The 18,324-nt window shown below is 40.9% G+C and overlaps 1 protein-coding gene across 2 annotated transcripts in view; it reads left to right on the forward strand.

Moving 5' to 3' along the window:
- The window catches only part of AGO4 (argonaute RISC component 4), a 40,981-nt gene extending 26,958 nt beyond the window's left edge, over positions 1-14,023 (forward strand). The window contains exons 14-18 of one of the 2 annotated variants that reach the window (XM_027059678.2): positions 357-672; positions 814-948; positions 7,435-7,536; positions 7,804-8,003; positions 10,134-14,023. In XM_027059678.2, the coding sequence (XP_026915479.1) occupies positions 357-672; positions 814-948; positions 7,435-7,536; positions 7,804-8,003; positions 10,134-10,242 (862 nt within the window). In that variant the 3' untranslated portion in view covers positions 10,243-14,023. The remainder of the gene's footprint in view (positions 1-356; positions 673-813; positions 949-7,434; positions 7,537-7,803; positions 8,004-10,133) is intronic. The other variant, XM_053211320.1, reaches the window with a different exon arrangement.
- Positions 14,024-18,324: the final 4,301 nt, after the last annotated feature.

Raw genomic sequence — 18,324 nt, forward strand, 5'->3', positions numbered from 1 at the left:
CACTGGGGAATTTTGTTCCAGTTCCGTGTACATTCTGCATTTCTATATCTGCTGTGGGAATACTAGGATCCAAGAGTACTTGTTCTGGTCTTCCCTTTACACAGAGATTTTATTAAATTCAGCTCAGGTCCTCTTTGTTAATTCTTCCCTTCCTGCTATTATAGAAGAACCATGTTGTCTTCTTAAGTCAATTCAGATTCATTGCAGGAGAGGCACAAACACTCAGTGGCCCTTAGAGTTCTTACCTAATGGGCACAGGTCTTCGTTCCCTTTTGTAAGATTATATCTGTGATTGTATCTGGTGAGCTTGCTAAACACAGACATTTTCATCTGTATGTTTCCTTCAATCTGAGCAGGCCCTCGGTGTTCCAGCAGCCTGTCATCTTCCTGGGAGCCGATGTCACGCACCCCCCAGCAGGGGATGGGAAGAAGCCTTCCATTGCTGCTGTCGTTGGCAGTATGGATGGGCACCCCAGCCGGTACTGTGCCACCGTTCGGGTGCAGACCTCCCGCCAGGAGATCTCCCAGGAGCTCCTCTATAGTCAGGAGGTAATTCAGGACCTTACTAACATGGTTCGAGAGCTGCTGATCCAGTTCTACAAATCCACACGCTTCAAACCCACTCGGATCATCTATTACCGTGGAGGGGTATCCGAGGGACAAATGAAACAGGTACTCTGATTACCCATAGTTGCCTTTTGGGGTTTCTAGGTATCTGATGGAGCTTCCTCCCATCTGCCACTCTGGGTAAATCAGATCTGAGAGATGCTAGGTGAGTTCTCAATTAAACCTCATTCTGTTTGTAACTCCTAGGTAGCTTGGCCAGAGCTAATAGCAATTCGGAAGGCATGTATTAGCTTGGAAGAAGATTATCGGCCAGGAATAACCTATATTGTGGTGCAGAAAAGACATCACACACGACTCTTCTGTGCAGATAAAACAGAAAGGGTAAGAAACCATGATATAAGCTTCATTATCTGGCACAAGTGAATACGTTTTTAAATGGGCATATGTACTTTTTTTCCTAAAAGCAGAAGTGTAATAATAAGTTAATATATTAACTCCAGTTGAGCTTAGATGATCACTTCGGAATGATACAGGTTTTAAGACTGAGTATTTCTCCTGTATGACAGAAGTGCTGGCTTCTAGAGTTGTTTGGCAGAGGCCAAAAACGTACCAGACATGCTGTAGTGATACAGGCAACCTCCAAGGGGCTGGTTTTTCTACTTGAATTTTTTTTTAATTTTTTAAATGTTTATTTATTTTTGAGAGAGAGACACACACAGAGTGTGAGCGGGGAAGGGGCAGAGAAAGAAGGAGACACAGACTCCGAAGCAGGCTCCAGGCTCCAAGCTGTCAGCACAGAGCCCGATGCGGGGCTCGAACCCACGAACCGTGAGATCATGAGCTGAGCCGAAGTCAGATGCTTAACCAACTGAGCCACCCAGGCACCCCTCTCTGGACTTTATTATCATATTGCTACTTTTTGTTACCAATGCCTAAGGCATAGTTCTAGGATATAAAGTAGAATTTCTCTTCCAAATGATTTTATATCAGTGCATGGGATTCTTGAGATACACACTTTGAACACTTATAATGTTATACTTTCTAACCATGGGCAAGTTAACTTCTCTAAGCCATAATGTTCTCAACTGTAAAATGTAATAAGAATACCTATCTCACAGGGTTGTTATAAGGATTAAATTAATAAGTGAATATTAATTTGGGGTACAGTTCCCAGCACTTGATGAGAGGTATTTTGTGTACTCGATTTATAATGTTATTTAGGTGTAAACTAGCTAAATTATAGGTATTTAATATTGAGTGACTCTGCTTCTGTGCTATTTTCTATGACATTACTTCATCTTTTCCAAGCCTTCCCTGATCCACCCCAGAGAGACCAGTTCTTTCTGTTGCTTAATCTTGTAATCTTGTGGGTCACTCCCATTATTTTCTAGTACGCCCTTAGTTTTTGTCTCTAATCCAAGGCTGAGCTGTTTCTTTTCGTTTTCAGAATCGTTGGAAAACAAGATTTTCTCCTTGGGCTCCAGTTCCACCAATCAGCTCATATTCCAAGTGTTGTCTTCTGAATTGTCCAAACCCTGACTCAGTAGTGCTTCTTAGATCCCTTCTAATACAAATTCTCCAAACTCTTGCCCAAACTCTGGTCACAGAATACCCCGCCACCCCCTCCTTAACTGCATCATCACCTCTCTGTCCCTCTGTCAGCTTGTTGTCCATGTAGCTCTAGGACCTGAATTATTTTCCTAAAACCCAAGCTATCTCATCATTTTGTTCTTTGCCATCCCATGTCATTCCTAACCTTCCAAAGATTGATAATCCTGGTCCTTAGTCTACCCTGCTGCCTTGACACTTACCAACATCTCCAGTTTTCTAAACATGCCTTTTGCCAATCTCTAGCTCTGGGTCAGTCCACTTACCCATTTCCTTTGCTTCAACTCAGGCCAGTAGAGAGATTGCTGAGGAAGAAAGTCATTTGTTTAATAAGAATGATATTACAGACTGATGATATCAAATCTCAGACAACCCTGGAGGCTGCAGTTTCTCTGTTCCTCCAGTTCCCCACAGCGTGTATTCCAAACCTTCACACTCCTCAACAACCTGTCCCAATCTGCGATGCCTTCCCTGGCAACACTCTACCTTGCCAGCAATAGAACAACCCTCTATTTCCCCAGTAAACAAAATCTGGAAGGCATAAATTTTCTCAACTTACTCTCCCCTACTTTCAAATGTACTGAAATGTGTTTTCTTTTCTCTATGCTCTCACATCTCAGAGGCTAAGCTCTCCACCTGGACTTTAGTTCCTAAAGGAACACTTCATTAATTACCGTGGTTTTTCAAAACTCCTGTTCCTTCTTCTCACCCTCTAAAGTTCCTCAACTCTTCCTAGGTTCCCCTCACTAAACTTCCCTTTACTCTGCTTATCTTTCTTTTATTTCATGACCAAAATAGAGGAAAACTGACTTAACTTTCCATCTGTACCTTCTTACATATTACATCAATTCTCTGTAGCCTGACTTCAGTTTTAATGATTCTACTGAAGTTCTTTGCTCAGTGACTTGCTCATTTCGAATCTAGTGATATCTTATCAGGTTCTTACGCTGACCTCTTCGCCTCAGCAATAATATGACTTTCCAGATTCAGTGCCCTCCTCTATAGTCAGGCTTTTTTTTGACTCCTTTTCCTCTGTCCATTAAACACTGACATTTCCAGGCATTTCATACTTTTCTTCCTCTTCTCTTCTGAATTTGAACTCTCTTTAGTCTCACCCACTTTTCTGCATGCATTGATTTTCTTAGAGATTCCTAAATTTGTATTCCCAGCCACAAACATTTCTATGCAGTTCCTGACCTTCACCTCCAATTGTCTACCAGACACATTTACTTAGATGCTCTGTAGACACTGTATCAGCAAGATAGGCTAGACTGTGGTAACAAAAAAACTCCAAAGTCTTAGTGGCTTACAAAGATGTATTTCTTGCTTATATCACATACCCACTGTGGCTCTGCTGCGGCTGTGACCCTGATGTCCTCCTTTTGGAACCTAGGCTTACAGAGAAGAATCTATCTTGAACATCACCAGTCATTACAGCAGAGGGGGAGAAAGATACGCACAAGCCATATGCTGGCTCTTAAAGCTTCTGCCCAGAAGTTACACATTTCAGACCACATTTTACAGCCAAAGCAAGTTACATGGCCATTCCTGAGTTAATTGGGTGGGGATGTATAATCCTCCCCCAGGGAAGGGCATGGGAATTTTTGGCACTAGTGATACAATCTACCACAGGCATTTCAAGCAAAACACGTCTAAACCTTCTACTTATTGTTTTATCCTCATCCAAAGCCTATTCCTCCCCCAATTTTCCTTTTCTTCTGTGACTTGGCATCACTGTACATTGATTCAGCCAAGCTAGGAACTTCAGAGTTGTCTTTAAACTCTGCTTCTTTCCTCTCCCCCCATATCCAGTTGGTCAAATGGTCTTCTGTGTTCTGCCCCGAAATCTCTTGTCTTAATTCTTCCTCTTGTGTGTTCCCTCTGGCCTAGGCAGAACCTTCTGTTTTGCAGGAGACTCCTAGTGGTCTCCCCACCTTCACAGATGCACCCTCAACCTGCCGTCAGAGCTATGTTTAAAAAATACAGATCTCAGGGTGCCTGGCTGACTCAGTTGGTAGAGCATGTGACTCTTGATCTTGGGGGTGTGAGTTCAAGCCCCACATTGGGTGTAGAGCTTACTTTAAAAAATACGTATCATACCTTGCCAATCTACTATTCAGAAACCTTCATGCATCCCCCATTGCCTGCCAGATACTTCCCTTTGGTGTTCATTGCTTTCCTAAGGTAGCTCAAACATAACATTTTAGTTTCATCTTTCCACGATACCTTCATACACCATCCATTTCCCACATGATGCATTTGAATCCCTGGGATGACCACATCCATCCCACTCTTTTTATTTCCCCCACTATTTTTATTAAGGTATAATGTAGATACCGTAAAATCCACGTTTTTTTAAATTTTTTTTTTAACGTTTATTTATTTTTGAGACAGAGACAGAGCATGAACGGGGGAGGGGCAGAGAGAGAGGGAGACACAGAATCAGAAGCAGGCTCCAGGCTCTGAGCCATCAGCCCAGAGCCGGACGTGGGGCTCGAACTCACGGACCGCGAGATCGTGACCTGAGCTGAAGTCGGACGCTTAACCGACCGAGCCACCCAGGCGCCCCATAATCCACGTTTTTGGTGTACTGTTTTGCAACTTGTGACAAATGCATATAGTTGTGTAACCACCATGTCTATGAAGACATAAACAATATATCACACACACACATTTTTCCAAGCCCTCTACAGTCAACCCTTTCCCTCACCTACAGCCCCTAGCAACCACTGACAGACGTTCTGTCCTTATAGTTTTGTTTTTTTCCAGAATGAAATATAAGTGGGATACCATAGCCTGTGGTCTGGTTTCTTTTACTTAGTATAATACATTTGAGATTCATCCAAGTTTATCATGTAAATCAGCAGTTTATTCCTTTTCATTGCTTAGTATTCCTCCTATGGCTGAACCACAGTTTATCTCTTCCTGACTTTAGGGGATATTTGGAGTGTTTCCTGTTTTCATCCCATCCCCCTTTTCAACTCCTGCTCATCCTATAAAGGATGGCTCAACTCTTTGCTCCCATCAGCATTTTCCAGTGCCTTCCATAATGCCCTTATCACACTGCATTGCAGTTCATTGCAGATGGTGTTCATGAAGGGCAGGAATGCAAGTTCATTAGTTCTCTCCATGCCTCCATCTCTCATCCCCAACATCTGCTGCAGAGCCTTGCACATGGGTGCTCAAGCAGTAATTGTTGAGTTAAACATGCCTGGATCCCTTTTTCCCGAGGGCAGTATCTCCTTAGATTCTCATCTGTTGATTCCAAGAGAGTTGTTTCAAAAAAGATTCTAAGGTCAAATAAGTTTGGGAAATACTATGTCCACCACCTCCCTCGTAAAGATTATACATTACTGAATAAAGGTTCTGAGAAATCCTACAACAGAAAAACCGTTTTAACTTGAGTTCAACCCAGTATTTCTCAAATCTCTTTGACCATAAAATACCTAAATGCATCCTGCAGAACTAATATTCCTCAAGTACACACTTTGGGAAACAATGCCAGAACTAGTATAACTCCTTTATATTTCCTCTTGCCCAACTAGGTCCCCAAGTTCATATTTGAATTTGATAGAATGAGACTTTTCTCTACTCATAAATGTTCTTGTACACATTGGTATACAATTCAGCTGAAGGTAATGGTAGTTAGAATAGAAACAAATAAACTCCCATCAAATTCATGCCTCAATGCGAAATAAACTTCCTCATACGGAACCCTGCTGTATATCACAAGAGGATGAAAACTGACCAAATACCAAGGTTTAATTCCTTTACTTGTAAATGCATTTCTGAAGTTCCCCCCTCTACTTTCCTAGAAATTTGATTTTAGAACTTTGGCTATCATTGAACCTTACAATTTCGAATTTTAAAAGTGTTTCATAGCTAGTTTTATAGCTGATTAGATTAAGACCTAAAGATGTTATGTTTTGTTCAAGGTATGTAGTTGCAAGACTAGCCTTGGAACTGACACCCTAATTCCCATTTCAGAGTACTCTTACCGATAATGCATGTGCCAGTGACTTCTTTTATTGATTCTGTCAAAGCATTACTTTTTTTTTTTTTAATTTTTTTAGTGTTTATTATTTTTGAGAGAGAGACAGAGCACAAGTCAGGGAGGGGCAGAGAGAGAGGGAGACACCGAAACAGAAGCAGGCTCCAGGCTCCAGGCTCTGAGCTGTCAGCCACAGAGCCCAACACAGGGCTCAAACCCACAAAGTGTGAGATTATGACCTGAGCTGAAGTTGGACGCTTAACTGACTGAACCACCCAGGTGCCCCAAAACCATTACTTTTGTTGAGCCTGGTGTACCAGTACAAAGATTTATTCATCTTAACTTTTTTTTTAAGTTTTCTTTTTAATTTTGTTAATGTTTATTTACATTGGAGAGAGACAGAGACAGAGCATGAATAGAGAAGGTGCAGAGAGAGAGAGGAAGATACAGAATAGGAAATAGGCTCCAGGCTCCAAGCTGTCAGCACTTAGCCCAACGTGGGGCTTGAACTCATGAATGGTGAGATCATGACCTGAGCCAAAGTTGGATGCTTGACTGACCGAGCCACCCAGGCACCCCGCTTCATCTTAACTTGTAATGAAAGTTGTGCATATTTTTTTACTCCAAGTAAGAAATAAAGTTGCATTTTGGGGGGGGGGGGGCACCTGGGTGGCTCAGTTGCATCCAACTTTTGATTTTGGCTCACGTCATGATCTTATGGTTCGTGGGTTCGAGCCCCATGTCGGGCTCTGTGCTGACAGTGCAGAGCCTGCTTGGGATTCTCTCTCTCCCTCTCTTTGCCCCTCCCCTGCTCATTTTCTCTCTCTCTCTCTCTCTTAAAATAAATAAACTTTTTTTTAAAAAGTTGATATTTTTTCACAGGAAGCTTATCCATTGCAAATGTCTTTACATCCCCTCTGTGAACAATGCCAATATGTCAATATGCCAATATATCATCTGCAAATAGATGACAATAATGCAACCCAAAGTCATAGGTAAAATAATTCTTTTTCTGGATTCCCTTATAGAAACAATGGAGTATTTTTGTTTGAGAAAATACTTAAGGATAAAGTGGTTGGACTAAGGAGAGTTACAGAAAATTCATCATGTTGAATTAAACTGATTTTCAAAACTTCAATTAAGAACAGTTTGCTAACTTGTTACCAATTAACACATAAAAGGAAAGTATGGTCTGAGTTCAGTTTGGCATTTTGATGACTAATTATACCTCCCCCCACCTCTTTTTGTTTGTTTGTTTGTTTTGGTAGGTGGGGAAAAGTGGCAATGTACCAGCAGGCACTACAGTGGATAGCACCATCACACATCCATCTGAGTTTGACTTTTACCTCTGTAGTCATGCAGGAATTCAGGTAATTTGGAAGCTGGTTCAGATCTTTGACTTGATAAGGAGATGTTTGCAAACTGAGCAACCAGCTTGAGTAGACTTGTTATTCAACGCTATGCATCAGTTTGTTAATGCTTGTATTCTAGAACTGTTATCTTTCCTTCTGGGTATCTGCTTGTAGTTGTGCTAGGAAGGAATACTTCTGAATTTAAGGAGTGGATTTCAATTCTTGTCTCCTCTCAGGTAATTAACCCATGTCAGAAATGTATTAATCATACAAGTCTCTCTCCAGGGAACCAGCCGTCCTTCCCATTACCAGGTCTTATGGGATGACAACTGCTTCACCGCAGATGAGCTCCAACTACTAACCTACCAGCTATGTCACACCTATGTGCGATGCACACGCTCCGTCTCCATTCCAGCTCCCGCATATTATGCCCGGCTTGTAGCATTCCGGGCAAGGTATCATCTGGTGGATAAGGATCATGACAGGCAAGTTTCTCAGGCACCATGAGCTCTCTTTTTATCTGAGTCAGAAGCATGTTTATTAAAAAAAAAAAAAAAAGCTACTACAGAGGAGTAGAGCTACTTTTGGAGGAGCTAAACTTCCTTTTAGGATTTAAATTTCAAGAAGCAAATAAAATCATATGTGCCTTTGAGAGCTTATAATGTGACTTTTGGTCCAAGAAGTGCTCAGGCTTGCTCATACTTGCATGGTGTGTCTATACTCTGCCCAAGGGAAAAAGTCTAATTTGGAGCTGCCTGTGGTTTTCCCGTGGAACAAAATGCATTCGGTTCTGTTTAGGTCCTGAGCAGCCTCAGAGGTGGCAGGCACAGTGTCTTGACTCCAGTCCGAGTAGTCACAGGCCTGTGGATTCCACTTCACACAAGAGGAAGTCCTGAACATTTTGCTTTGCTTTCAGTGCAGTCTGGAAGAATGTACCAGAGTGAATTTGGGCATGTGTGTGGGAGAGGAAGGGTGCCAGACCATTTTTACCCCCAAATAGGGATCTCAGTAAGAATCAGACATTTTGACCTGTTACTGACGACTATTAAATAGCTGAACAAGCTCTCTGCATTAATTTTCTTTTCCAAATGACCATCTGTGAAGTGTAGCAGTTTCTGGGCTCTTCCCCAAGTCTGAATTCAGCTGCTAAATAGTAGACATTCCATTGCAAGTCTATTTCTGTAAGAGTTGAAAATACACTATTATGGAAAATGCCCAGCTGTGGCTTTATACCTTCCATTCTGTAATATACATTCATTCATTTAACACATTTATTAGGTATTGACTGTGTGCCCAGCACTGTGCTAGGTACTAAAAATAAAAATACTAAAATGGGGAAGACCTGCTTCCTGGGATTTTCTGTTTCAGTATGGCACACAAAACAGGCAAATGCAGAACTGACAATTAGCCTGAGGCAGTATAGGTGAGGGACCTCAGAAGAAAGGTTGTTAGAGAAGATTTCATAGCTGGATGGATGGGATTTGGCTCTGGAAAGAAGAGAAAAGGATTTTCCAGGCAGAGGGAACAATGGACAAAAGAGAAAGCAAGTGACATGTTTAGACAATAGCGAGTTTTCTTTGGCTAGAGCATATGAAGCTGAAAAAGTATGTCAGAGCAAGGTTGTCTTTGTTAAATGTAAAAAGCTACTTTGGGGATAAAATATCTGGTCCTTAACCATTAATCGGGCTTACATGGGAGAGAAGATGAAGTAAAAGATAACTAAGATTATGAGTTTAGATGATAAGGATGCTAATAATTTAGTAAATAATGATAAATAATTTAGTAAAGTAATTAAGTGGCAAAATTAATAAATTAAGTCAGAAGAAGGATGGTGTTTTTTTACAGTTTACTAAGCCCTTTGTAATACATGGCACCCTTAAGAGATATGTTCAGAAGTTATTATTGTTATCCTGAAAGACCAAAGTTCAGAGGAATTGTTACCTCTCCAAGATCATATAGCTAGTGAGAGGAAGATGAGAAGAGACTCACGGCATAGTGACATTTGCACAGTAACATGGTATGTTCCAGCACTGTGCTAGGTGCAGAAATTCATTTGTCAAATGGTTATTGAGGATATACCATGTGCCAGGCACCGGGGATTCGGTGGTGAGTAAGATAGACAAAGTCACTGCTTTCTTGGAGTTTACATTTACTGAGCAAAACATATAGCTAACTATTCAGTTAATAATTTCAATTGTGTTTAATACTATGAAAGAAAAATAGAGGATTCTGTGGAAGTATGTCTCAGGTGGCTCTGACCTGAACTTTGGAATCAGGGAAGACTTCTTTGAGGGAAATGACATCTGGCCGAAGCCTAAAGGACAGGTTGGCTTCAACCAGACATAGGGGGCAGTAGAAGTCCTAATGTAAGCACTGTTAAGGATTTGGGTCTTTGTAGACATTATTCTATTTAATTATTGCAACAGCCCGTTTAATAAGTTGTATTGCATTTTTCAGTTGAGGAAACTCATGTTTAGAGAGACATAAATTATTTAAGGAGGCACAGCTTGAGCCTAAGATCTTCTGAAACCCAGTATTATTTGTGCTGTTTGAAACATGTGAAGTTTGCAGTAGTCTTTTGTTACACCTGGCTTTTTGCATTATTCTCTTTACAGCGCGGAAGGCAGTCATGTGTCAGGACAGAGCAATGGCCGGGATCCTCAGGCCTTGGCCAAGGCTGTGCAGATTCACCACGATACCCAGCACACAATGTATTTTGCCTGAGAGTCTCAGAAAAAGAACTCAATCAATTTGACACCCCATGCAGCCTCAAAATGTTTCAAATGCCTACCGCCTCTAGAGAGAGCCAAGTTGACTTCAGGTGGTCTACCAGCAGCTCGGAATAGTTGCACTGAATCTTTACTTCGCAGCACTGTCTGATGCATCAACAAAATTGAGCCATTTTTTAAAAGTAATAGATACTCCTAGATTGTCTTCTCTGATGCACTGGACTGAATTTTTACCTCATCATGCAAAGGCTGATCAGCCTGAACTTCCTTAAGGACTTTACAAGAAAAGGTTTCTATGGAATATTTTGCTAGCTGTGGTGTTCCCCGCATCCCTCTAGTCTTCTAAGAGACGATTATTCCTTGTTTTCTGTATTCATTGAGTGGGGTGTATGCGTAAGTGGGAGAGAAAAACCAAACAATCTACTTCAGTTCAGCGTAACTGTTTTAACTGTGGGGGTCCATAGACTTTTTAATGGAGATTTCTGACTTCGCCACTGTAAATGCCTTTAACGAGCATTAACTTTTGAAAGTTTTACAGAGTTTTGTTAGTTTTCCTACTTTATCTTCTTGATCTCTACAGACTTGTGCTGTGCAAATACAGGCTGCCAGGCGATTGCACTATGTTTGGCTGCAGATGCAGAACAGGCAGCTCTCTTATTTGGTTGGCTTTTGTGAATGTGTAACACAAACAGATGTAATGCATGTCACGGTGACAGATAACACTGCCATGGTAAGAGTACTCCTGTTTCCCCCCTCTTTGAAAAAAAAAAAATTAGCTTTTAGTATTTTTCAAAGTTTTCAAAAGTGCCCATTTTATGCTGCTGTGTGGTTTGTTAGATCTAAATGATTTTTAAACTTTTCTCACAGAAAATTAACTTTGGCAATAAACATTTTTTAAGGTCCCTTTTCTTCCTCCCCCTGACAATGTAGTTTTCTAGATGAGATTTCGGTATGATTTTATCAGCTATTTCTTATAGGTCATAATCTGGCAACTTCTGAAACTGGTCAGACAAGACATATATTTCCATGGCTTTTTAAAGAATTATTTTTATCTGTTTTATAGTCACAGTTGGTGTCCTGTCACTTTGTTTTAAAATAAGCTAGAACCAGGACGCTTCCTTATCGGATAGGCTTTGCCAGTCCTTAAGGTACATTGAGCGATGCTGCAACTTGCACAGATGTACCAGCATTTAAAACTGTTTTTCCCGGGAATCAAGGTTACTCACACAATTATGTGCAGTGCAAATTTTTTTGCTTCTCTTTCAACCTGAAATGTATTTGGTGGGGTTTCCCTCCTTTCACTAAACTAAAACTGCATTTATAGAAGAAAAGTTTGACTTTTCTTAACAGAGTCTAGATTCCGATCACAAGGAGATGAGTTACTTTCTTGGTCCAGACAAAGGGAGCTGATCTAAAGCAAGCATCAGTGAACGTGTAGGGGAAAGGAAAGTGTATTTTGTATTTAGTGTAGATAACACTTTGTGAATGGACAACAGTTACATAGAGTCTTGGTAGTTCCAGCCAGTGTTTCCCAGCCCAAATTTTACTGACTTGTGATTCTCTCTCCGGGAACCTCAGAAGTGAAAGCTGGAGAAGGGGATAAAAGCCCTAGAACCACACTCCGTATGGCTGAGGCAGGTGCTGGGGGAAGAGACAGACACAATGTGGTAAAACGATTTTGCCACCTCTGTCTGGAAACTGCTGGTGGGGAAACACTGGATCTGATGGTGAAGGGTGTTTGCTTGAACTCATTAGCCGGTCCAAATCTCTTAAACTAGCCTTCTCAAAATCCCAGCAATACAAAGCACTGTTTTTCTTCAGTCTTTTAAAGAAGCTTGTAAATACATTGAAGTTTACATTTCCATGTGCTGTTGATCGGTGGCGCCACCAGTATTTGCTAAGACTGGTCTCTGAGAGTTTTATAACGTATACTGAGTCCTGTAGCTCATTAAGATGACTGCAGACATCCTCATTCTCTGCATATAGTGGGATGAAAGCAAGCTCTGTAACTGAGGCACAACATAGGCAGGAGCGAAGAGATGGCAGATGTTAATTTCTTAAGATTTTCCTTTTCTGCAAATACCTCACTTGGATACTACAAATCAGGACATGTTGGTGAGGGGCTGGCTGCTGCTTTTATTCACACTTGTTCAGGGAGAGCTCAGAAAAATAAATACCCTTCAGCATGGCTACCCTGGACCCAAGAGGAGGAAAAACAGAAACTTCTTTAGGAGAAGGAGGACTTACTGGCGTCCAGGATGTGAAGGACTCTTGGTGGCTGGCTGGCTGGCCAGCAGGCACCACACCTGCACTTGAGTGCCTCCGGCTTGCTTGTTAATAATGCACAGAAGAAGTGTCACTTCTCACCATCTCCTGCACGTATGGAGCAGGGAGCGAGGCGGAATGCCGGGAAGCCCTGATTTACTTGCCGGCAGTCGGGCTGTATGCTTGACCTTGAACTATACAGTTTGTACAACCTCAGTCAGTCCTATACACTGGGGCAAATCAGTGTGGTGGTGGAGGAAAAGCCGGGAGGCCTATTTTTATAGGAAACAGTACCTTTAAGGGGGCAAATGCTGTAGTTTTGGATGAAAGGAAAAAAAAATATGGAAGAACTAGGATAATTGGAAAAAACTTGCTGGCGGGGGGGGGGACGGTGAATCTTTAAGAGGTAATCGCTGCAGAATCAGAGTTGCAGCAATACTGTTGCAAGCAAGTCTAAATACATAGTTTCAATTTGGCTTGACAATTTGAATATGATAACCCCTTTGGACTGACTGAATCGTTATGCATGTGTCAATCAATGGGAGGTGTGCATTCTCTAGAAGTAGATTTACTGTTTGGTTTTTTAAAATGCAGCCTGTTTAGGCACTGTCATGTGGTGTGAAAGATTGAAATGTAGCAATGCTAAAGAGTAACAATTAGGGGATAAGGCACGGGGATATTAAGAGAATGGTGAAGATCCAAATGTTGAACTGATTATGTTTTGTTGTTATTGTTGTTCGCTGTTGAACCCTGAGTGGTTGATAAGGTGAACTAGTGGCTTAATGCAGCCAGCAGTCTGGGCAGGCAGAACATATTCATTCTTACTGTAAATTCTATTTGCTGCTTCCAAAGGTGATGATTTATAAGCAGACATGTTCTATATGGTCTGTATTTTAGGATCTGGCACCCAGACTATATCAGAGCTTATCTACCTGGCTCAGCTATCTACCCTTCCTGTGGGAAAAGGCAATCCACTGTTTAAGAAGGCTCACTCTCTCTGCCCTGCCCTAGCAACCCTTTGTGGATGTGCTGTAAGATTTTCTTGCTCAATAGCAAGGTGGTAGCTCTGCTTTCATTTTAAGAAAGTAGAGGCTGAGGGCATTGTGTCAATACTGCTTCAACTCCAAGGATTTTTCCTTGTAAAATTAAAGGGAAGATCTTGTTATTGATTAACCATTTTCTTATCCCTTGCTATTGACATTCATGCTCTTTCTATGTCTGGTGGCTGAAAATGTTTGCATTTGTTCATTTGACTAATGGTGTAATTTTGGTTTCTATATTGTTAGACCTGTAATGTTTTAAAATGTATTTTATTAACTCTGGACTGGATGTATGTCTCTAGCAATACGAGGTACTTTCTAAACTATTAAGGGAGGGGTGGTATCCCCATGTTAAGACAAGATGATGGTTGTTTAAATTTTGCATTTTTTTTTTTTTTTTGGCCTGCAGGGATATTTTGTGTTCATGTGTCCAAAAGAGAATAAATTGGCATTCTTGTGCCAAAAGTTGTTTTTTGTTGTCAAATTTCAAATACATATGGAGTATACTGTAATGGAAACAGACATGGTTGCTTTTTAAAAACAATTTCCTCCATTTAAGAAGTTTGAGAGAGAACAGAGGGGAAACTTAGTCTTTTTAACTCCTGGGTCTCCCTATCTCTAGAAATTGATACTTGGGGATTTGGGAAGAGCTTCTCAGCAAAATTTCACATATGAAAACTTTTATAAGATTCATCAGGTTCTCAGGATAGCTCTTAACAGGAAAATCTATTTGAGTGAAGTTTTGAGAAAAATCTGCAGTCTCCAGAGGGCAGTACAGCCACATACTTTAAGACTAACTTTTCGAGAGGAGGAGCTGTCTAAATTCCCCCAACCTGTGGCTGTCCAGTCTTAAGTCCTTAAAAAATTCTCACCACATTTGGGTGAGTCACAGCAGGGATAATGCAGAGATTTTCACAATATGGTACTTATTTTCAGGGAATTTATGGTTTACCAGAGGGACAAGTTCTGCATACAACACACTTTACTACAGGTAGTTGTTTTTTTCCATCAGCACAATATCCCCCTCTCCCCGTTTACCCACTGTCAAACATTTATCACAAACTCAGTACATGCCAAACTCTGCCTAGATGCCAGGAAAATAGAAGAGTAAAAACTTAATCCTTCAAAGAGTTCATTCCAATATAGCATGGGGTAAGGGAGGCAGTGAGATTAACATTATCTGAGTGCCTAGTATAACCAGTCAGTTTATATTGACGTCTTTACTTCCAGTGACAGTCCTTTCACGCTGATAACAGTATCCCTTTTTTGAAGATGAAGAGTCCGCTTCAAAAAAGATAAATAACACACAGTCCCTGGATGGCACAGGCCTGTCTAATTATTACCCCTGTGGTTGAGCACAAAATGACAGGAACTTAGAAGGAGAAACAACTTTTGCTATGGGGAGTCAGGAAAGACTTTACAGTGGTGGTGAATTTGGGGATAGGTCACCAGGAGTTTACCCGATGGACAAAGAGGATGAGGGGATTCTAGACACACTATTCCCATACAGTAGATTGTGGTAGCTGCATTTTTTGTCTAAGTGCTTTCCCTTACTCCTCCTTTGGGTAGTGGAATATCTCCTATGGGAATCTCATTATTTAGTGTGTTTCAGGTAAGTCTAAATGACCTTCCCACCTTGTCCCCCACCATATGTGTCATGTTCATGTCCATTCTTGAATCAGTCACTGGGGGATGTACACCAGCTAAGAATGACTAGTGTGTCCACTCCTCTGTGTAAGTGTATGTGTGTGCGGGGGGGTGGGTGTCAGTGGGTGTGACCAGCAAGTAGGAGAGGCACAGATTATTACAAGCCATATGCCTCTCTCTCCATCTCTTGGCTCTGATTTCCTCTATGTTGACTTTATTCTCCAGAGGCTAGTAACAATCATATAAGGAGAAGAGGTATAAAAGCAGATGAGGAAAGTAGAATCTATATTGCAAATTGACTGGAGAAGAAAAGAAAAGAAATAAGTTTAACAAACATATCTGGAGCTCCTATTATGCAGTAGGAAATATGAAAGACACAAGTTATGGCCATGGAAAGGTTCATTTGTAAACTTGGGGTCATACATGTAACAAAGTAGCTTTGAAAGTTACCTGCCTTGAGAAATGTATACATGGAACCATGGGATCACTTGGAGAGGTTCCCAACCCAGCTAGGGGATGATAAAGGAAGGCTTCTTAGAGGAAGTGATGAATGAGTTGCCTCATAATGAATAAGTACAAGTTTTATAAATGAACTAGGTGGAAGAAGGCATTCTAAGAATTCTCATCATTGGCAAAGTCACAGAGAGAAAAAAAAGATGATGAATTATTTAGATGAATTACAAGTAATTTCAGTACTCTTAGGTCATAAAGGGTGAGGGAGGAAGAGATGATAAATTTGGATGACAGAGGCAAGCACCAGTTCCTGACAGGACAGGACTTGAATGGCATGCTAAGACGTTAGAGTTTATCCATAGGTGCAGGGGAACAGCACAGTCTTATTTGTGTCAGTGATGTAGCAGTAGTGTTGTGGGTACGTTGAAGCAGAAGTTTTGCTGAAGGGAAGTTAGAGTTTTATTGTAGTAGCCCTAACAGAAGATGATGAGGGTTGAATTTGAGCAGTGATAGTGCAGTTGGAGAGGAGGGATGAACACGAGAGATTCCAGAAAGTAGAAAAAGCAGAACTTGAAAGTGGACATAGAGAGTGTGGGGAAGAAGGCCGACTCATCGCGACTCCCAGGTTTCTGCCACTGAGAGAATGAACACAGATGAAAAAGAAAATCTGTACCTTATGGGAAGGAGGAAGGTGGTAAGTTCAGTTTTGGACAAATTGGATTTGAAGGTGGTACATGTGGACTGGAGAAAGTTTGGGAGTCATCAGTAAATAGGTGGTGATTAAAACTATTCATACATGTGTTCAGGAAGATTGTTCAGGGCAAGAAGAAATAAGAAATATGGATTACCGGGGGAGACAGATCTTTAAAAGATAGACACAGAAAGAGGCACATCCAGTTGAGCGCAGACTCTTGATTTCGGCTCAGGTCATAATCTCCCGGTTCGTGAGTTCGAGCCCTGCTTCCGGCTCCGCGCTGACAGTAAGGAGCCTGCTTTGGATCCTCTGTCCCTCTCTCTCTGCCCCTCCCATGCTTTCTCTCTCTCTCTCTCAAAAATAAATGAATAAACTTAAAATTTTTTTAAAGCTTAATCTATATATTATGCATATTTTTATATTTATATTTTTAAGTTTAACCTATATTTTTATATGTTAGATATATAATCTATAATTCTTATTATATATAATTATGTAAATATAATTCCCATTATATATAAAATTCCTATTATACATATAATCTCTCTCTCTCTCTCTCTTTATGTATCTTCCATTAGTTCTATTTTTCTGGAGACTCCTGATTAATACTGAAGGTAACTGCCCTTTTTCTTCTGGCTGCTTCCAGTATCTTCTCTTCCTTTTTGATTTTCAACACTTTGACTATAAAAGGCCTAGGTATCTTTATATGAACCTGCTTGAGACTTTGTCTTATTCATTTTTGTGAAATTGGCACTTAGTGTCTGGCATATAGTTGGTGCTCTTTAATGTATGCTACACACAAAATCCATAGACTATCACAGATTTTTAAGGAAGTAATGCTTGAAAAGCCCTCCACCCTATGCTTTGCTCTCCCAGTGGTCCTATCTCATCTAATTCTGAACTCTAGTCTCTGTGATATCTTTCCTTGACTCTGCTCCTTGCCCCTGGACTTGGTTGGCATTTGAACTTAGTGTTTTCTTGTGTTTAATCCTGCCTTTCCCAGCTGCCTTCACTTGGCTGTCCTCAGAGTGTCAGGGTCCTTTGTGACATTAATCCCCCAGTCCCAACCCTGTGTATCGGGGGAGGGGGAGGGCAATTCTGACATTAGGAATAATAAAGAGTTTTAAAATTCTTGTTAAAAAAGATACCATACACAGGGGTGCCAGGGGGGCTCAATCAGTTAAGTGTCTGACTTCAGCTCTGATCTCACAGTTCATGGGTTCAAGCCCTGTGTCAGGCTCTGTGCTGACAGTGCAGAGCCTGGAAACTGCTTCGGATTCTGTGTCTCTCTCTCACTCTGCTCCTCCCCCAGTTGTGCTCTGTCTCTCTCAAAAATAAATAAATAAACACTTTTAAAAAATTTTAAAAAGATAACACACACAATGGCAATCTATTTCAAATATTGCCTTTCAATGCATACACATTTCTATATAGTTGTAGTCTTAATGCATATAGGATTTCATATTTCTATTATTTCACTATTACATAATGAAGTTATCCTTTTTCAAGACTGAAGTCATGTCATTTTGCAGTCACAGTAATTCATTGGACAACGTTTATTGAATACCTACTGCCTACATGACATTGTATTAGGCACTGGGGCTACAAAGATAAATAAAGTTTGGTTTTTCTTCACGCTTCTGAGACTTTTACATGTTTAGAGGAGGAGGAGGTGGAGGAGAAGGAGGAAAGGAAAGGCTACGTCGTCGACAAAAGAGAGCAGCTAAGTGTTGCCACATGTATCACAGGAAGTTCAAGCAGGGACACATGGGAGGGAATATCATAGGTTGTCATGAAGGCAGGAAGCCTTAAGCTGAGTTTTGAAATACAAGTAGGTTCATCAGTAAGATGGAGGAGATGTTGAGGTTTTAGGGGGATTAATATATCATATGCTCATCCCTACACCAGTTCAGAACCAACTGAAAAATGGACATAGATATCATATAGTTGGACAAAAAGCAAGATGTCAGCTTTATTG

Source organism: Acinonyx jubatus, chromosome C1 (assembly GCF_027475565.1).
Source record: "Acinonyx jubatus isolate Ajub_Pintada_27869175 chromosome C1, VMU_Ajub_asm_v1.0, whole genome shotgun sequence".
Taxonomy (NCBI): domain Eukaryota; kingdom Metazoa; phylum Chordata; class Mammalia; order Carnivora; family Felidae; genus Acinonyx; species Acinonyx jubatus.